Source organism: Lates calcarifer, linkage group LG3, assembly GCF_001640805.2.
Source record: "Lates calcarifer isolate ASB-BC8 linkage group LG3, TLL_Latcal_v3, whole genome shotgun sequence".
NCBI lineage: Eukaryota > Metazoa > Chordata > Actinopteri > Centropomidae > Lates > Lates calcarifer.
Genome location: NC_066835.1, coordinates 20,482,299 through 20,504,380, shown reverse-complemented (window position 1 = coordinate 20,504,380; position 22,082 = coordinate 20,482,299). Strand labels below are relative to the sequence as shown.

The 22,082-nt window shown below is 40.6% G+C and overlaps 1 protein-coding gene across 1 annotated transcript in view; it reads right to left on the bottom strand.

The window, feature by feature from the left end:
• Positions 1 to 845: 845 nt before the first annotated feature.
• Positions 846 to 22,082, bottom strand: part of LOC108886959 (thyrotroph embryonic factor) — a 31,201-nt gene continuing 9,964 nt past the window's right edge. Inside the window, exons 4-5 of the mRNA XM_018682120.2 lie at positions 6,541 to 6,794; positions 846 to 4,587 (exon numbers count right to left, since the gene is read on the bottom strand). Coding sequence (XP_018537636.1) covers positions 4,372 to 4,587; positions 6,541 to 6,794 — 470 coding nt within the window. The 3' untranslated portion in view covers positions 846 to 4,371. The remainder of the gene's footprint in view (positions 4,588 to 6,540; positions 6,795 to 22,082) is intronic.

Here is a 22,082-nt window from a genome sequence, read left to right as displayed (position 1 = left end):
ATGTGGGAATCAAACCTTTGTCCCGTTTGAGACTAAATCTTTCCGAAAATTTCAGCAGTTAGAAAAGTGGACCATGGGTTGGGTCTCAAACTGACATTTCCAATGAACTCGCACACTCTTGGTTACAAGACAGACAAAATGGCCCAGTATATTCACAACTTTGCTCAACCACTGGAAGCTGAAGAGGGATAAACAGGCAGAAAATACAGTTGCAGACTGTGACAGACTGAGATACCATTCAAAATACTAATCAAGGCAAATACAGTCATTAAAGGATAAGGCTGACAATATTCTATATTCCTCTATAATCAGAAATTCCCTTAAAAAACTGACCTCCCTACCCTGCCTGTGGCTTTCCGCAGCGGTTCCTTTCGGAAGATGTCAATTTAAAAATGAATCGCAATTATTGTTCCCTTAATTTTAAATACTATATAGTTTAATAACTTTTTATTTCCTTTTATTTTCATTTCCTAAAATGGCTGGTCACTGTAGTTTTCATCAAATGTTTCAGGAGAAAATAGTGCATATGACAGTAAGTGCCTTTTCTTTACACTTTAATATCTCCCCATTGGAACAATACAGTTTAAACTACCAAAACACACTTTTCAAAGGTGAATTTAACTTCTGCATTTCTTTTCTGTGTGTCATTTGAGTTTGGCTGTTGAGAAGGGTTTCTCACTTACTTCAATATAGTAATTTTTCCTGTAAAGCCTGTCTCTTGTGGCCATTAACAGGCCTTCAGCTAACAACACTTCCCACATTAGCTTCAACAGTAAATGTGGTGGTTGCCACCTGGTTTGTGCACACCTTTAGATCACACAGCAAAACACCAGAAAAACTCTGTCTGTGAGTAAGGATAAGCCTTTATTGATGTTTGGAGGGAAAAAAGCCAGACCACATATGCCATCATCCCTGTGGACAGCACACAATACTGGTGAGAAGTTGGGGTAGTGTTGCGCTCATGGGACTTGTAGTTCATAACAGTCAGTCACAACAAGGAGAAGTTAGCTGAGAATCCACAAAGTTGAAGGAGAAATAACAAGGTTGTGTACATTATTGTTATCATCATTATTATTGTTGTCATTATTACCCGCAATGCCGTTTTATCGTACAGCAGCTAACTGTCGCTGCCACCATGTGAAGACTGGGCCTCAAATGCCCGCCAGAAAAAGTTGTAACACGCTCAAGAACACAGTTACATAGAAAAATAGCACTGTCAAAAAGTTTCTGAAAGGTCTGTGAAGAAATCCCAAAATCCCAGATATCAAAAAGAAAAAACACCCGGCTTCCTTCTTCCATCAACAGATGGAAGCGTATGAAGCTCTGAGACTTTTCTTCCAGGGATTTAAATTCAAAAGTCTGTGTCTGTGTATCAGGTTTAACATATTCCCAAAAAAGAAAAAAGTATATATATATATATATATATATATATATATATATATATATACACATATACATATATATATATATATCAAGGATAGAAGTACAGCTCCCATAGTACACCTGGGGCTCGGATAAGTCTCTGTGGAGGGTGCCAACAGCAAACAGGCTCATGGGAAATCAAGTAAAAGTTGTTCTTGGGAATCAAAAGGGGATTTCCGTGATAATCAAATCACAGCTTCCCCTGAAGAAAACAAGCTGTTGCACAAAATGACTGAAAAGTTATTTAAAAGACTGTCAACAACAAAAGTCATCATAACAGTAGGTAGCAGATAACAAGAACTTTAAATTCTTTTAATCTTTTAGGTTTAGTTGACATCTCGACGTACAGACGCAGCAGCTCTAAATAAACCGTTCGCTAAACCCCTCCCCCAAAAGCAACTGTCCAATCATAGCTTAGCAAACTCAATGTGGTACAGCTACTTTGTCAAGTTTCATATCAGCTACTAAGTTCTGATTTCACATCAGCTGTCTATAGAGTTAACTGTTGAGAGGTTATTATATAATTAGTAGTGAATGAGTTTACGTTCACCATTTTGGACACAGCATCAGAACTGATGTTAGTTAGCTAGCTAGCTACGGCTAATAAAATTTGCCAGCAATATTGTCATTGCAGGAGATCAAACTGACAGTCACCGAGTAAAAATAAAAAATTACTTTTGCTTTGTCTGAAGAAATAGCTCGGAATCTCAACGGATAAAATCTGCCAGCGTTACCATAGTAACCATAAAGTTCTAGAATGTGCGGCATAGTGAAGGTAACTACAGGGGGCGGGGCTTAGCAAGCGGATGGTTGGTCTGAGGAGAAACTTTTCTGTCCCACTGTATGTTAGTGATAAAGATAAACAGGAAAAATAAAAAATAACCCCTACCCTACCCCCACCCAAAAAAAACCACAACAAAAAAACAAAAACAAACCACAATTCTGTGATCGAATCAAAGACTTTTTTTTGCGTGTTTTTTTAATACGTGTATTTAATACCTCAGACAAAAACACCTGAGAAAAAACTGACAAAATGATTCCAATGGGTTTTCTGTAATATATTCAATTATGTATATTACAACTAGAATCACATAATTCAAGCATATATCATATACACATATATATCTAGTGAGAATAGTTTAATATTCAATAGTACAGTTGTATGGTACAGTAGCAATAGGGTGCATTTCTCATTTCTCATTGGGTAAAGTTTGAAGGAGAGGTATAGACAAGTGCTTGTGTGTAAATCTATATACGATTTATCAATACAATATGCAACAAAAGAAGGAAAAATAAACTAAAAAGAAGGAATAAAAGACAAAGAAAGGGTATAGGCAGTTCAGTACTGTGTTTGAGATGGTAGAAATGTTTTATTGTGTGTGTTTGCATGTGTGTGATTATGATTTTTGTCAAAGTGTGTGTGTGCGTTTGTGTGCGTCAGGTGAAGGATCAGATCAGATCAGCACCATAAAAGTCCATAACAACATCAACAACAACAATAAGGGTTAAAACCTGGGTGAGGACTGTGCATGTCTGTGTGTTTGTTTGTTGTGTGTCTGCATGCTGAAGGTTTCAGTCACTGTTCAATCTGGGCAAATCAACCCTAAACCAGTTAGCATTTCATTTTTGCACTTCCTGGACAAACTGAAGAGTAAACAGAGAGAGAAAGACTGCAACCGTGTTGTGTTATTATTAACAAATTGTGTGTCTGAGTGTGTATGTGTGAGCAGCGCACGTTCACCCAACCAAATGCAAACCTGCCAGCGAAATTCTCCACCTTATTTACTCATAAACATCTGCTCACATCCAGCTGTTCTGATGGCTAATGACTTCCTGTTTTTCTCTCTCTTTTTCTCCTTCATCTTCAAAAATAAAAGCCCTGCGATTATTTCAAAATCAGACACGGAATCAAATAGAAGATAACAAAATCAAGTGCTTGTACGAGCCCACGAAGAAAACAAACGAACACAAAGATTTCTTTAAACTATACAATTTTTGTTTCACCGTCTTCCTCCAACTCCCCCCTACACCAAAAACAATCGTTACTAAGATATCTCGCCTCGTCTCACACCGTGTGAAATACCTGATTCAACCATGATACATTCTCTGTTATGCCTCTGCCTCCGACTAACCTGCTCCGTGAAATCGAAAATAGATTATTTGTTGTTTAGCGATAAACAGTTGGGAGGAAAAGCGTTTCGTGTGGCCCCGTGACTGTCCAGCTAACAGCCCCTCCCCACCCCATATATAAAATATACAAAAGATTATCTCCAAAATCCTCCTCCTGACTATCTCTGCTAATAGAAAAATATACAATAATCCTATGTCAAAATCTCTTTGCTTTATGGACGAAAACCCTGCACCCCCTCCTTCTCCTCCTCTTTGCTGGACTAGTCTTGCCTTCCTGCCCAGTTCAAAAATATACATGTTTTTTTGTCCTATTTATAGAAAAAAATTACACATCTGACCTCTCCTGGCTTGTGTCCGTGCCTTGAGCTTAAAAAGTGAGATTTCACTGGCATAATGTGAATTCAACACCCTGTTTGAACTGGCCGGAGCAGCACTAGGACGCACTACCTGCAAAAACACCATGCGACACCGGGCGTAAGCACAGCACCGAGGGTGACGTAAGCTGCCGAGGTGACACAAGGTGGTGAAACAGTACGTTGTGTGGATTCAGCGAAGCAGCATGTACGGAGAGTCAAACTGGGAAAAAATGGCGTTGCCGTGCTTTCCTGTTGTGACATCCTGAAGCACAGCGTACGCACTAAAAACACACTTTTTGTGTTTGCGCCCGGTGTCGCACAGAGCTTACTGCAGATCTACGCCGGCCTTCCCCCTCGCCACTTCAACTAAAGTGCTGCTGTTGTTGGGTTGCCTTGTACCCTTTTCTCATCTCCTCTTCCCCTCCCGCCCCTTCCTCTTTCGTCGTCTTCTTCCTCCTCCGCCTCACAAGTCTCCGTGCCTGCTCTCGTACTTGTTGATGATGTTCCTGCAGCGGCCCAGCTCCTTCCTCATGTCAGCCACCTCCTGGCGAAGGGCGGCGTTCTCCCGCTCCAGGAAGGCCGCGCGCACCGAGATCTGGTTCTCCTTCAGCCGCCGAGCGTCCCTCGAACGCTTCGCCGCCTCATTGTTCTTGACGCGCCGGTTCCAGTACTTCTCGTCCTGTCATCAGCAACGGCGGCGGTGTAGTATGTTGGGGTGTGTGGGGAGGAAGGTGGGGGAAAGGAGAGAGAAAAAAAGGGGCGAGAGTGGGATGAGAAGGGTCAGTCATGTGATGAGACAGACAGGATGGTAGGAAAGGAGGAAGAGAAGCAGGAAAGGTTGCAACAGCTGAATAATCGCAGCTATAGAACACGAAAACCATGACAGTTCACTGGACTGTGAGAGCCTCATTGTCATCTTTATACCATGGTCATGGACTGAGCAGCAGGTGTCTCAGCACATCAAACTGTTGAGCAACTGCTCTGATCCAAATGCAGCCTTAATCAGCATTAGCATTAGCATTCTAGGTTTTTGGAGATGTTTTTGTCAAGTGTAAGATCTTATTTCCATCTTTTCTGATATCTTTGAAGTCCAAGTCGGACTTGAGTCTGAGTCCTGGACTTGAGTGCTACAACACTGGGTGGAGTATTCCTTTAAACTGCAGTTAGCAACCAACAACACTTCATCCTTGTGCTTCCTATTTTTGCCTGTAGTAGGTGACCATGGTAGAACAGCAGAAAATAATGGACTCCACGTCACCTGTTACTTTCTGGTGTCAGAACATCTGCTCATATTTTATTATCTGCAGTCAATACTGGCTGACCAGTGTGAACAGACAACTAAAGGCTCACAAACAGACACAGCAATCAAATGGTTTGCACGTATACACAAGTCCTACACATTTTAGATTAAAAGTCTTCATGAGTCTGCTAATACTCAATACTTTGCACCTTGCACAGCTCAGGATGGGAGTCAGGATGGAAAAGCAGTAGTAACGATTCCAAGTGAAAAGTGTATTAATAAGTCTTTCTGAAAGGCAGCTGTTTCTAAATGCAGCTGTACAGTCCTGCCCTGCTGAGCTGCTCAGCTGAATGAATAAATACACTGCAGCCGTGCCCTGCAGCCTCACAAAAGTCTGCAACATTGTTTTTTGGGGCATGAAAGATATTTGTTGGCCGAGGACAGTCTCATGAGAACAAGATTGGAAACAACTGCGATGTTGTGTTAAACTTTTGGACTTTGAGTGCAAAACAGGAATCCAAATTGAAAGTAAAACCTTGTAGAGATCCCTCTCTCTGAAAGATTTATGCCAGTGGAATCACTGCAGGCCCGAATGGTTCACATTGTTCTCCTCAGAGAGCCTTTTACAGGATGTGTTTACATCTGGCAAAGTTAACATCAGTCCACAATTAAACTCATCAGCAAAATCATTATCCTTCTGTTAGTGCTCTGAGGTTAGTTTATGAACTCTGATGAGTTTCTGTAAATAATAATAATAATGTTGTATTTTTTTTAAGCATAGCCAGATTTTTCTTCTCCTCAGTGCAGCGTTATTGTTAAACACAGCAGAATCTAAACGCTCACTTATGAGGAGCTGCTGAATAATCCAGGCTTCATCTTCAACTTTGAGATCATTTATCCAAACCTGTGTAGAAATGATTTATAAAACGGGCTACGACTGAACACTGAAGGTGAGCGCCTTCATCTCTCCATAAATTACAAATGCCTCCGGAGCTGCAGCCGCTTTGCACTGACCTATGAAAGCATGAGCCATTGATCACAGCTTCTCCTGAACGTGCAATGAGTTGAGTACAAAATATTTTAGGACTCTGGTCAGGAGGCACCAGCACTAGTGAGCATCAGTTTTTTCCACATAATACAGAGCTGTCACAGAGCTGTGCCTTTGTCACAGTTGTGAATGTGCAAGTGAGTCCCTCTGTCGTGTTTATCTTTACAGACCTTTATAAAGCTGAGGTGTAACTCTCTGGACCTGGCTCTTTAAGCAGACTGAATTTTTTAAATCCATTATTTTCTATTTTTATTTTACTGTAGTCGAATCCAGTGAAAAATCTGCCTCATTCCTATATTGAAAATATTCTTCAGGGAAGCTATGAATTGTAGGAGACGTAGTACCTTCTGCTCATCGGGGACCAGCATCTTGCGGGCCTTCTTGATCATCGGCTGAGGCTTGAGCTCCTCCTCGGAGAAGCGGTGCCGGCGCGGGTCAAACGCCTCCTGGCCCGGCACGCTAGACAGCGCCAGGTCCGCTGGGTCGGGGTCAAAGTTCACCAAGATGTCGCTGCTGCCGTTGGCGACTGCTGCAGGCCCGGGGGGACCAGGAGGGCAGGTAGAGGAGGGCGATGCATCCTGAGGCACCGACTGCCCACCTGGGAGGGTGAAAGATGGTGTTGTTATAGACGAAGCAACACACACACTCTGACAGTAATAATGGAGGTCGATCTCTTGGTCAAAACACTGTAAAGAGGTAGCTAAAGAAATATTATGGAAGTATTTTATCTTAAAATATCTGCTTCAGAATCATTATCATGGTTCACTGACTTGTAACAGAGAGAATGGAGCCTCTGTCATTCCCAGACACCTGTTGTTGCTCTGTGCAACTTTGGTGTGCAGGTACAATCTCCCTCTAACTGAGTGAGAGTCAGCAGCTTAAACTGCTGGAATCAGGCTCAGCAAGTTCCAGAGTGATGCTGAACTGTAGACCAGTTAAAAAGACTGAGAAGTCATTAGAAACCAGCGTTCATCTCTGATATCCAGCCAGGAAAAAAGAATTACAAACAGAGTTTGGTGTGTTTGTTACAGCGACAGCGCTGCGGGCTCCAGAAGCCGAGGATCATGGGTAATACACACTGTTCGTGGGTGGGACTACACCGTCAGAGCTACAATCAAGGGTTTCTATACATGAAAACCATTTAACTGCCCTGACTCAGAGCCAACAGATGTAATTACCACTCGTGGCTGCAGAGGGAGCTGTTGCTCTGCAAAGTTACACTGTGCTGCTTTAAACATTTACCTCGTCTGCTAACTACAGTACCAGTTTAACTATTCATCACAGTTTGTTGTGCCCACACAGCGACCAAGTGCCTGAGGTGTAAAGTAAATGGCCAAGAAGGCTTTGTACTGTACCCAGTAAACCCCAACGACAAACAAAACTACAAACTCTACAAACTCTAAAAACTGTGGGAAAATCACAGTTGTCCAAGGTGGTATATTTCCAGGAGAAGCTATGTGCTACGATTAACATCAGTTGCTTGTTTGTGCTCGCTACACCAATCATGGACATGTGCTTTAACCTGCTGGCTGTTTTGCTTGTTAAAAAAAAAAACAACACTAACCAGCTGTCTCACTGTTGTTTTTCCTGCTTCACATTAACTTAAATTTAGAAACAAATCAACCTCCTTACAATCAGTTTCCTTTTGCAGTCATAGCAGGCAGGGTACTTTGTTAATGACAGTTTGTAGCAGTCAAACCAATAAAACCAGATAAATTAAAAAAAACCAGAGAAGGAGGAATGGACATGGGAGAAGAGAGAAAGAGAGAGCTGCTGGTTAATTCTTGATAATTCAGTCCAATCAGATGTAATAAACACAGAATCAGCAGGACTGGCTTAATTACTCGTTTAGCCCTCCAATCATCATCATCTAGTTTGAGTTTTATCTGCAGATTAGAGCCCATCTGCCTTCACTGAGGACGGTCACATGTCAGAGAGCAGCAGCAGCAGCAGCAGAGCTAAAGGCAGTTATTGATTTCAACAGAAACTATTCAAAGTTTGACATCTGCCCAGTGTTACTGTAATCAAGCCATGTACATATATGCAGAATGATCAAGTGTGAAAAGTCTCTTTTGCCTTGAGGACTTTGTAGCACTTTTTATCCATCTGTGATGACTGCAACCCACTTTCTAAATTCATTCTATTCATATTCATTTGAAGATTTGTTTCAATATGTAGTGTATAATGGTGTGCACTGATTTTTTTCCCCTAAATTTAACATTTTTATGTATTGAACAATTGCAGAACTACTGTACTGAAGTCAGCTCGAGTAAAGAAACAGGAGGCCTAACAATACATAGATACACAGTTTTGATGTAATGTGATGTCCTTTATGTTGTTTTAAAGACTTTCCAACCCTCACAAGCATTGAAAGATCAATTTAATTTTGTCTAATATCTTCATGACTTGTGTTTTACTTACATTTATGTAAAGCCCACTGTAGTAGTCCAGTAGTAGTAGTAGTTATTTCTCGAGGATGAAAAGGATCTGATTTCAAACCTGTGCTATACCAGGCAGTTTTGTGGGTTTGGGTGTTTAAAATCCCACACAGGTCAAACCCCCAGAGCATTAGAGTGGTGTTCAACCACTTTCCATCTCGAGGCCTCAGTCACATGTGCTGCACACTCTTTCCCTCTCTCTGCTGCTTCATCCAGAGAGCAGCGAGCCAAGAATGAGGCCCGCTGAGATGAGCTGACCATAAAGAGGATTACCCTATAGACAGCGGACAATATGTTCAAATTTAATTCAAACTGGTGGTTTTCCATTACATCCATCCAACTCTCTTTTCTTATCTTCTTGTGGCATGCATGTTTAAGGGCGGGTGCACACTGTGACCCTTCATATTTGCCTGTAAATCTCTTCAAACAAACAGCATTGTAAAGTACTGTTGTTTCCACAGTCACTGCAGTGATACTGATTCACCACCGAGTGTCAGTATCGAGCCAGAAACACTCAGGAGGGCAGCGGGTTCACTTCATGCTGAATGTACAACAAGCAGGAGAGATCAGGTTTTTCTTTAACCCTTTGTGGTGTTTGATGTGTAGAACATCAGCTTGTATGACTCGATACAGGCCCAAAAACCATATCTGAACCAGAATAGGAGATCAGAAAAATCTCACCAGAAATCAAGTCTACTGCTGCCTGTTTACATCTAAAAATGCTCAGATAATGTCAGTTTCTTTTCTCAGTTCAGTTCCAGTGGGCTTTACTGGCATGACATTTTCATATGTGCTCTCAAAGCACAATGTTATGGATGGAAATAAAATAACATGAACATTCAAATCCAGGAATGAAAAGAACAAAATAAGTAAAAAGGGATTATGTTTTTGTAAAATATCAATGATGTAATAAAAGCTGAATCGGTTCACATAATTCTTGGATCCTGATAGTAAATCATGTGGCAGTGAATGTGAAACTCCTCCACGATGCTTTTAGCCTGCAGCTATTCTGCATTAGCACTGCTTTTGTGAATGTAACAGAATAGAACCAAGAATAGAAAAGACTATTTCCAGCCATATCTCCAAACCTGCTGGACATCTCTTTTCCACCTGAAACTTGATTTTCCAAAACCTTTTCCGCTTTGGAATAAAAGTGTTAGCTGAGCAGTTATCCAGCACCAGTGAGTCCTCTATGGTGGCAGCATTTGTGAAATGTTTTTTTTTTTTTTTGGAGCTCTAGGCTCTGAGCCACAGATTATAAATAACTGCAGAGCTGGTGACCAATATCGACTGAAACTGTAGTGGAAAGATTTCACATACTTGAGCAAATTAAACAGAAAAGGGGCATGTTTACAGTACATAATTTGACTTGTTAGTTCTTTTTACCAGGAGAGAGAGATTAGAGGAAATTCTGTTTGCTTTTTAATAAATACATCTAAAGTCCCTCTCATTAATGATAGATTTTAAAGATTTAGAATTGTTGACATGTCTTAATTTGGTTTTACTGCATCAAGAAAATCATTTATGCATTTGTCAAATCACAGAAACCCCAAAAAATGTCCTCAGCCATTCGGGCTTTTGTGCAATCGGAGCGTTTTGTAAACCTGAAAATGTCAGTCAGACACTTGACTGCTGCTGTGAGCTGTCAGTCATTTTATTATGCACGTCAAACCACAATACCACAACCAAATCCTCTACAGGCTCTGAGAAATCAAGCTGACACTCCGTGGCAGGCGGGGGGGTGGGATATTTGAAGGGAGAGAGACGGTCAAAATACCCCCGTGTTCCCCCCGAATTTCAGCAGCAAACACTTGACTACACACTGAGCATGCAGGAGTGGGAGATTCTGGGGTCCTAAACTTTGTGAATGGTGGTTTTTGAGTTTAAACTCTGATGTTGAACCGATAAAATCTTCTTACGACTGTGTTTACATCCAGTAATTTGACTCCTCAGTGATTTTGATCTGCTTATGAAAACTCTCAAGGAGCAGAGGAAACTGACATTCGCCTACACTTTTACACAACTAATAAGAGTCGTGACATACTCTGCAAAAATATATCCCACATTTCCTACTTGTATCTAACAACAGAAGCTTCATCTGAATTTTTTTTTTCATAGCTGAGAGCTTTGATTTACATAACCTTCACAAATGCATCACTCTGCTCTGTCCTCTACAGTTATTATCCTTAATAGTTGGTTTTCTTTGGTCTAAAACTGAGTGGAAAAGTTGACTTTTTTTTGTATATTTCGGGTTCCCCATGCCCAGCTGCAATCAGGCAAGGGCTTGTAAACAAATGTCACATGGACCCACACATACAGTAGCGTGTTTACTGGGCAGAGTCTTGGCGACCTGTCATCCTGCAGAGTTTGACATTTTGGCAGAAGGGACAAAACCTGATTAAAATTCCCCCTCTCTTCTGAGAGGCTTCAATTTCCAGGCATCTCAGTGTTGTTATCTGCTGCCACCACTGTTCAAATGCCACGGTTTGCTTCTAAACAAATGGACTATAAGGACTGAACTCTCCAACCTGCCACAGTACAATAATACAATAGACTGCTGCTGCTTGTGATGTTGCTTTTACTGGTCAACTTACCTACATGAATAATGGATAAACCATGAATACTGTATACTTTCTTAACCAAACACTGAGTGTAGAGAACACCAGTGGGACAGTTACTCTGCTGTATTTTACCAATGAAGACCTGGGATATACAGATATTATTCAGGCTTTTGGAGCCTTCTTTGGACATACAGGCTTTTTACACCTGTCTGCAACATACAGCCTCTTGCCTGCCTCTGTGTCTAACTCAGTCTACGCAGAGAGAGAAACCCACCTATTTTCAAACACTATGAAATACCTGGATATCAGCAGGGTTTTACCAGGTTAAACCAGAATATCAGTGGAATTTTCAATTTCATCAGCCACGTAAAAATATTTTCTGCACATAAACGGTGAGGGATCATGAGGTGAATTATTACGACAAGATTAGGAAACTTGTAATAAAAAGGGAGAAATTAAATGTAACTTTAGCTGCTAAAGATTTTAGACACAAGAGAGACAAAGCTCCACTGTTTTACTGACTGTGCTCAACACCATTTGATCATTAAGCATCATCTGTTTTTTCTTTGTTCTTATTAATAATCCATCTTTTACTTTTCATGTTGTTTTCTCACTGAATTCATCTTACGATTCTTGAAAGCTGCTAAAATATTTAATAACACATTTGATTAATAATTAAAGCTGCTATTACTAACATTTTACATATGGATTAAATGATTTCATTTCAACTGACAGATAATTATCACCTGACTCATCATGTCCCCTCACCTCTGCGCAGCTTTTTAGCATCGTTATGCTCACTGTTTTAGGCTGTCAGCATCACCGTTTCAGTTTACTCTCGCTGCTCTAATCACAGTCGTTTCCAGATGAAGCAGGCGGCTGTTTTCAGCAAGAAAAGTTCAGCTGCACTACCTGCACACAGTTAGAGACAGGTTGGTGAAATAAAGTGGAGCATTTAGCAGCTGAAGAGACAGATATTTCCCTCAGGAGTTGGAAGAGACCAAAATTTAAGTTAAAAGAGGATGCATTTAGACTTAGAGTCATCACATGGTAAAAACATGAATCTTAAATGTTGCTCCATAAATGCTGGATGTGTAAACAAGCAACTGTTTGCTGACAAGTTCTATTAGAATTATAATTTTGCGTTTACAGCTTGCTTCAGAGGACAAAAAAAAAAACCTCCTGATGCAGGTTTAACTCATCTGCTGTGCTGGGCAGAAGAACATACCATTCTCTCATTTCCAGTCTGGCTACAGTGAGGATTTCCTGCTTTTAGTCTCTTTTTTTGTCATCCTGATCTGAATATTTTTGGATTTTGGACAGATGGTTAGAGAATTTGAAGACACCACTTTAAGCTCTACTATGCAAATTCATGGCTTTTTGACATTTTATAGATGCAACAGTTAATTGCATAATCCAAAAAAATTGATATCTTCAATTTAATCCTTAAAGTTGCAGCCCAACATCCATACATCCTTATGGTCTGTGCTGCATGCAAACTATACACGTTTATGCAAACGTTCATACAATCATCACAAGTGCTGTTGACAACACAACCCATAAAGCAATGTACCATATATCTCCCTCTTTATCCATCTATACATCCTCTGGTCCATCTGTTTAAAGCAGCGACTCCATCAGATCAAGTGCTGCTGCCTTTATCTGACTCTCTGGCAGCTGGACAGGGCTGATCCTGGATAAGTCTGCCCAAAGCTCCATCCTAATAACAACCATTTTGGGCAAAAAGTTGAAACTGATCCAAGAACACGGCTCCCATGCTGCCGGGTAAACAGTCGCCAAGCCGCGGCTTCGCCTGGCTTCATTTCCTGTCTGTGAGCGGGAGCCATTTGGAGGAAGCAGCCACTGACTCTCGGATTCTCTCTCTGCTTTCATTAATTTAGCTGAGATTATGTGTTTTTCTCTTTCCGCCTGTCGCTCTGCCTGTCACTCTCTCCTGCAGTCTGTCCACGTCTATGAATTCAACCGAGAGGTTCAAATACTGTATATAGTAATGTTATTCTTGGGTTGAGGAAATGTGACCTGAAGTTAACCTTTCCTCAAGACTATTTTCACTTACTAACAACATCATTTCCTACTTTCTAGTTTCCACATAGTTTGTTGCTAATCACAGGTAAAGTATAGAGTGATCAGCTGGTACACGTCCACTTATCTCTAAATGCAAAATGTGAAATATGTTCTCAAACAAACAAACAACTCCGCAGTTCTGAGTGTTTCAAATAATAAATGAATTGATAATGAACAGTCACTGGGGATCAGATAGAGGGAAGTCTTTCATGGAAGCTAAAACGAATAAGTAAATAAGTGTCAGAACTTCAGTACCAACTTGCATGGCTGTTAAATAAACTAATTAACCTTTGTACACTGAAGTGGAGACAGGCCGTCCACTGTTACACACAGTCATTGGTTCTTTTCAGGAAACTCTGAAGACATCATTAGGAAATAACAGACCAGTAAAATAAAGTGTTATCTTTAATACCTATAGCAACTATCACTTTCTTTATTTCACTTTTCTCTGAAATATCTTTGTAATTAACAGCTGCCAATTGTTATGAAATTATGAGGAAGGTTTTCAGGGAACTAGCTGGAAATTACAGGACCTGTAAAATAAAGCATTACTGATATTTAATCTAGACAATTTCCATGCCAAAATTATCACACTTTGTCTTCAGTACCAGAACTGCAGCACTTAACTTCTTACATTAACTTTCAAAGGTCTTTGAAGGTCCTGTTTGGTGAAATTCAGGAACTTAACGGTTTAGAATTCAATTCTTGTTCAATTCTGTCAAGTCAAGAAATCCTGGTTGAAATCCTTCATTTTTAAGCAGCTGCTGTATCATCTAAATTCTCCATCACAGTTTTCGCCTCAGGATGTTAAAGTGGTGATCCTCGGATGGAGCAAACAGAGGCACGCTGATGAATTTGGATGATATATTGTGCTTTGAAACATGTTGAAGTTCTCTCCCTCAAACTTCTGAGGTGCAACACAGTTCGATAGGAGAAAACATTTAAACGATCTAAAAAGGAAAGTTGACATTGGAGAGAGGAATGGTTTGTTTCGGCTTTTGTCCTTCAAAAATCAACAGCTTCTCTCTTTAGCCGCCATTTTGCTCCAATGTTCTCGCATCATACAGGAGAAATCAGCTGTAGTGGGCAGAGACGCCCACACAGGCAGAAAATAGACAAGTTGAGGTTTGAGAGTCAGGTGAGCAACTCTTCCTCTTGACTAATCGCTCGCTTGATCTAACTATACTTTCACTTTCACACCTACACATCAAACCAACAGCTGAACGCAACAGACTCAACTGCTGCTGCTCTCTGAGGAGGTCATGGAAAAGGCATTTTGGGAAATGTAGGAAACCAAAAACTAAAGTGGAAGTAGGCGAAGAGGATAAAACACATACGAAATTACACACTTTACTTCACAGACTCATTGTCGTCGTTATCATCATCATTACCATCTTCGACGCAGGACGAAGCGTTACCTTTTAACTCTGTTCAAGCCATTTCCTGTTTCAGCACTTACTTATGCAATAAAGAGAAACAATGCAATCACCAGGAGAATGGTAATTATGCTAATTATACAAGGATGGAGGTAACAATTAACATCTATTCTGATTACTGTAATTGAGTAGATTTTTGTATACTTTTTCAGTGGCTTTTAAGTCAGTTCTCCTGTGAGTTTTCATTAAAGTTAAGCACTTCACTACATTTAAACTGTATTTATTCGCTCCATTAGTTTCAAAAGTGAGATGTCCAGTCTACAACTTCTTGACTACATGGTTTTACTTCTTCCTTCACTGAGACACATAGGAGTTTAACTTTTTGCTTTTCATGACTTAAAAAACATACAACATCCCCCTCCCCACCCAAAGAAAGCAGTAGTGTCAGTATTAGTACAACCCTCAGCAGTAGTGATGAGATAAAGACTTGGATCAGCGCTGCGTTTCCTGCTCTGAGTGGATGACATGCAGATGAACTGTGAGCAGCTGTTTGTGCCAAACAGAAAAAACACGAGCTGGAAATACAACATGTTACATGATATAGGAAGTGAGTTACATAAAGAGGGCTCCCCTCCCTGTAACGTAAACACTGAGGCACTGCTCCTGTCTGCTGCGAAGTTTAACCTCTGTCTCTAACACATCACATCCTTCACAACATGAAGCTCCTTCTCTGACTGTAACGATTCATTTTTTATTGATTAATATGTCAACTATTGTTTGATTGATTCATTAATTTGCCTCTGGATCTATGAAACAATGACATTCACATTTTTCACTGGTGGAATGTAACTAAGTACTTGTACTTAAAATTGATTTTTACATTTTATGCTACTTTATATTTCTACTCCATATTTCAGAGGAAAATATTTTCTTTTTACTCCATTTGACAGCTGCAGTTATTAGTTGTGTTTCATATTAATATTATATATATTCAAAAATATAATAATCTTATAAAACATAAAGATTAAACCAGTTCTTCCCAATATTTTTGGTTTGTGACTCATCACTGAAAGCAGTGTGTAGCTCTCTCCTTGTCATGTTTCATATGTCTGGTTCAAAGTAGTTAAACTCAGGAATATTTCACATAAAGCAAAGATTAAAGTCTGAAAAATCATCTAGATATCTGTACCAGAATTTACTTTCTTCTTTCGTCTCCCATGAATCATCTCACGACCCCTCAGACTTTATTACTGAGCATCCAGTAAAAGAAACATTTTAAAATCCTGAATGTGTTTAATAAAAACAGCTCCAAGCTGTTTTAATTCCAGTGAATTTCATAAATTCATGTCATCATTTTAATCTCAGTTTCCAGCATCGTTAACATCTGGTTTTCGTCTCAGTGTAATTTCAGTTATACCGTCAGACACGGAACACACACATGTACACACCCAGGCAGGCTTGGACTCGCCTCTGCACAAATGCACAAACAAACACACTGTCAGGCACGTGCACGTTCACATGAGTGTGCAAGAACAGCCACTGAGACACACACACACACACACACCAGAAACAATTCAGTCCAGGTGACACACCCCAGGAGTCTTGTTCCTTATGTCAACACACTGACTGGGAGTTATGTCACCGCAGTGTGGCGATAGTAGTGACCTCCTCCCTCTCCCTCCCTCTCTCTCTCATCTCACACTCTGCCTTTGGTCAGATCTGATCAGGAGTCTGCAGGTTACCCATAATGCATAACTCTGTTGTTTGAAAACTGCATCCTAACTTCAGTATTTTGCTTGTGCTTTAGATGAAAAGAGGTTTTTCTAACTCCACTCCAAAGCTTCTTTTTAAAGCAGATCTACACTGACACTGCTCTCCACAGATATTATACTAAATATTAAAGCACAGGAAGCTGTCAGAGGAAACCTGTAGTGAACTGCTTTTCTGGTTTTAATACAGACTTTCTTGCGTCTGTACAACTGAGCATTAGGGCCACTGCAGGTAAGAAAAATAATGACTTAGCTGTGGGAAAGAGATGAGAAAGATACAGGTGAAACCATGACACACAGTATGACCGAGGAAGGACGAGTGTGTTACAGGTTCATGAATATGAAGGTTCATCACACATCATAACACTGCACAACCATTCATGATACTATGACACTGGATTTTACAACATTGTTTTATCCTCCATCCTGACCAGAGGTCGACTGCAGAATTATGCCACACACATTACCGAGTAATCTAACAGAAATGTGCACTTTCATGTTTTTAATTGGCTAATGCAGAGCACTGCAGAAGTTAATTGCGTTTTCACACCACCGAAGTGTTAATGTTGGTCTGGAGGTGACCTTAAAGTGCTGCGTCCTTTGTCAAGCATCAACTGATGCATTATTCAGACAGAGGAAGTAGTCGGGATGTTCAGATTCGAGGGAGCAAATGTGATAAAGTTGCTTCTTCTCAGAAAGAGCTGAGACATGGCTGAGAAACAGGACAGTACTGTTTACCTACAGGCTGATGGAAACTATACAATATGGCACCGGTGAACGCTGCCATTAACCGTGGTGGTTGCCAGTCCAAATAAAGGTCATATGACTCATTTTATTTTAAAGGTCATTTGCGCTTTTGTAAAAGGCACTAACAAATGATGCTGCACAGTCAATAAGGGCATCAGATCCAATCAGATCAACACACGTATATGTGGTCTGCTTTGAAAGGCATATTTTGTGGCTTAGTTTGGAGGACTTGTTGAATCCAGGACCTGGGTGGTTTCTAGCTGGTCTGGGGGTTGTGCTCTGTGGCAGAGGAGGGACTTATTTTTGGACATGCTGATATGATAAATATGTGAATTTGTATAGTTAGTAGACAGTAACTAAATGTATTGTGTCTTTTTTTTTAATGGTTCATAGTTTGATAAATAAGAATTGGTTTTGAAATTCAATAAATCACCGTTCACTCTGCCATCATAAAAATCTTCCTCTCTGAATCGTTTTCCTTTTTTTGCTTCGTCCTCAGTGTTTATTCGCTCTGTAATCTCCACTGTTTCCTCTCTCTCTCTCTCTCTCTCTCTCCACTTTCCTCCTACCTCACTCTCTCTTTCCTCCCCCAGCCCCTCCCTTCCCCTCTCTCTCTCTCTCTCTCTCTCTCTCTTTCTCATGCTGGCTCTCTCGCTCTAATACTTTCTGCAGCAGCACGTGAGGTGGCAGCCGCACATGGCCCGAGCGTGTGAGAGACAGAGAGAGAGGGAGAGAGAGATTTCAAAACATGCAAAGCGATCACTCTTGACTGGGCTCTCTCTCTCTCCCCCTCCAGAAACTGCTCTCTCTCTCTGTGCAGTGTTACAGAGTGCAGAGTCAGTGTCTTGCTTAACCCTTCCCTCACCAGGATTAATCACAGCCCTGAATGTTAAATCACTGAATGCTCCAGCATGGCATTATCCTGCACTCTCTTCTTTTAAAGAGACAGAACATCAGCTCATTGCCAACACAATTCACGTTCCAGATTTAGCTAAACATATCTTTTAATACCTGTATGTCATTTTCAAACTCTTAATTTATGTCTGGTCGATGATTCCTGGAGGGTTTATCTGGGATTCCTGTGGTCTAGACGCTGGAATTTGGTTTCTGTTTGAGGTGAAGTTATATATGTCGTTCCTAAGGCCACGGGTGGTCTGATCACTGCTTAGATTGTCTGTCTGCAAGAGTAAGTGACTGCGGTTACACAGTTTGGACTGCAGTGGTTTGCTTGCTGACCTTTTCTGCATATGTTTGATATATTTTTGGTTCAGCCGTGGAAAAAACAGATACGTAAAAGATAAAACTGATAGTTAGTTGGTTTATGAGCCATAATTTCTGTTGTAAAACTGGATGGATGGACAACATTTGCACAACGTCAAGAGGTAATCTAAAAAAAATACAAGAGGCAAAATGTCACTGTTGTTACAACTAAATTACAAGAGTAAACACTTGTGAGGGAACAGCACCACAAGACTCAGACCCTTTGAGTATAATGTATCACACTATGGAGACATATCTGCAGTAACACTGCTTTATTCCTTCAGCCAGAGGCAGATCAAACACACTGAGATGCAGGAGTCACCCCAGTTTGTTTTAGCCTTCCTACGTCTGCCCTGGACACATAAGTGATGTTTGCTAATGAGTTTGCATTTTTATTTAAGCATAATGATAGGCAAGCAATAAAGTTCATTATTTTCTTCAGAAACGTCAACAGATCCAACTGAGAACTCTATCTGCTCACGACAACAGTGTGACAGCTGCAGAAAAAGCTTGTTTTGTCAAAATAATGCTAGCCTCCTTATGTTCAACAATGGTGACGCACAGCTCCCTTTCCACTCTTCTCCACTGTTTTAATTTACTGTAAAAATCATTAAAAGATTCCAGAAAGGTGAGAAAATGAGCTTCATACCAAGATGCTAACTGACTGAACTAAGCTAACACAAGTCGCATGGTTTAGCTGAGGCTAAAGGGTCTTGATGTATTGTGCATTGGTTGGTAGAGTAGAATACAGTTTTTGTCTGTCAGTCCTAACAATGGTCAATATAGCAGTAAACTGTGCCAACAAAGTTAGCACAGCTCAGGTCAAATTCAGAGCACAGTGGATGTCCGCACAGAGCAGAGGAGTGTGAATACGCCTTAATACTCTGATGGTGACGAAAACGAAAAGTGACATTTGACTAAAAAGACGTCACATTCTTGAAGATGTCACTCATATTATCTGTAGACAGCAAAGCTTCCACATTACATCAGAACGTCAAGAGCTTCCTTCTAGTCCTCAACCTCAGACTCTGTCAACATCATGTCTGAACGCTGCTACAGAAGTAAAGGTCGCCATACTGGTTCAAATTTTGCAATAAAACCTTGGTTTTGAGACATTAGAGTTCATCCAGGCAGTAGGAAGTTTGTTGTCAAAGACTTGGAAGACTATATATGAGGTAATGTAGATTGAGGATATTGAGGTCTATTCAGATGTTCTTATTGTTCACACTCTGAGATAACTTGAGGCCAAAGAGATGTCTGACAGCTGAAAACCAACCCAACCCCACTGAAGATCCAACTTTGGATGAAACATAATTAAATAATGAGGCTGAATTTAGCTGCTGTGTGTAACCTCTGTTTTAGGTTTCTATAAATGTATAGAAACCATATTCTCATGTCTGGTTGGTTGTTTTTATTCCACTCAGGCTGTCAGTGTCTGTGAGCAGGATTTAAGAAGAGCAGATTCCCATGAAGTTTGGTGGACAGATCAGCCTCAGGCAACAGAACAACTGATTAGATCTGGGTAGATATTCAGATTTGGGATTTCTCTCCGGGTGCCTTGTTTCATCTTACTCACGTGTGTCAAACTGTCTGTTGTGACAAGTCGAAAACAGTGAGTCAAATTTCACCAAATGTCTGTGGTGCGTCTTTAGCGCAGTAATCTGTGTTTTGCTTAGAGGTTGATCATTCTTAAAGACCGCCTTTGTAATAGCTGTGAAGAGTTTGTGCAGCAGATGCTTTCACATTGCAGTTCAATGAGTTCATGCATCCTCCAGAATCCACAGACTCATGGGAATCTGAGGTTAAAAGTCTGTTTTTGATTAGGAAGCTTTCTGACTGAGTGAACTGACCTGGAAGTGTCAAAGCTGTAGCCCGATTTAAACAACAAGTAAAGGTGATTCATAATTATTTACCTATTTCCCTGAGGCAATGACTGCTCTTTACGAAGAGAAGAGACGCTGCAGCTCCACTCTTCCTTACCGAGAACAGCTTTAAAGAGACGATCACATCGTCTGACTTACATTGAGCGCCATGGTGGTCTTTCTTCAACTTCTTACTAAATCTGCTTCACAGATTTACCCTCTTATCACACAGCCACACCATGTTTTCAGACACTTACACCCCGTCAGGGGGAAAAACAAGCACTTTAATGGACGTATTTTGAGGTGAACAGCTGCACTGTTTGATTACGTTGCGGCACTGTTCTTACTCAATAGAAGACCGATTGTAAAGATCTTCGTCCCTATCGATCATTTACACCCAAAAACATGGTAAAAAAAAAGGTTAAAAAATCCCCAGATGCTCCTCTTAGAGACAAAGGCCGATCTCTTTTTTTCTATATTTTGTAGTAGTAATTGCGGTGATCAGGCTTTCTTGCAGCAGAAAACACAACTTCAGGATTTGTGGGAACATAAAATCTAGCTGAAAGTCGATAAAACCGCTCTGGCTCTGTTATAAAATCTGAGTATTTTTCGCTCACAAGGTTTGGGGGTTTTGGGAGTCAGTGAATGACATCAAAGCAGTGTTTGGGCTGCTCCTGGGCTCAGCTGATTCTCAGAGGACGTTTTTTTTTTTTAAGGTTAAAATCATTTGGCAAAAACTAAACTTGGCAGGTTTAGTCTGACTTTGTGAGGTAAGGAAAAACTGTCAAGAGCAGAAGATATAATTGCTCTTGCAGTTGCAGTTACAGTTACCTAACAGCTGGTTTAGCAATTGTTTTATCTATGCAGCTTTCATCCATTTAGACGACTTCACTCTTAAGACCTCAGTTTGTGTCCTCACCAGTGTAAATATTTGAAATTTATAACATTTTAAAATTTATAACATTTTAAATATCAAACAGGTGAAAAATCAGACTTCCCTAAAAAACCACAGCTACAACCATATTTTTGTGTTTTCCCTCCCTCTGAGCTGTTCTCGTTTTTACCCAGAATGAATTAAAATCAAACTGTGCATGTGGATCAGATTATTATTTCCAGTCTATTTTCCATCTATTTCTCTGGTTGATTCTCTCTCTGTTTCTCTCTCTGCAGCTCTGTAGTAACACTTCAGCTCCACAGCGACCTGAGGGATTTCTGGCTGGATGCATCATGCTCAACCCAGTCACGTGTTTATAATTCAGAGTAAAGAGCACACACACACACACACACACACACACACACACACACACACACACACACACACACACAAAAGTATGTTCACTTTAAAGCCTACACAGTTGCATGCAAATGCCGAAACAAAGAGGACACTCTGATATGCATGTTCAAAGTTCAGTGCACACACTCACACGTGCACAAACGTGCACGCACAAAAGCATGCATGCACACAAACACACACTGATGGTGCACATTCATAGACACTTGCAGAAGCACTCAGGACAGATACAAAGACACACACACACACACACACACACACAGAAACAGCCTTGCAGCAGTATCCAGTGGTATTCTCTCCTCTGTAGCAGCTCTATCCAGGCTGAATCTCTTCTGCTTTTCTCTCATGCATCTCTCTTCCTCTGTCTCGTTTTCCAATAGTTTTTTTGTGTTTTATTTTTTCTTCAAGCTACTCTGCAGCTCCTTTTCACAGTGAAACATCTCATCTCTTATTGTTTATGACTCAGAAGAAAAAGACAAACACAATGTCCCAGTCAG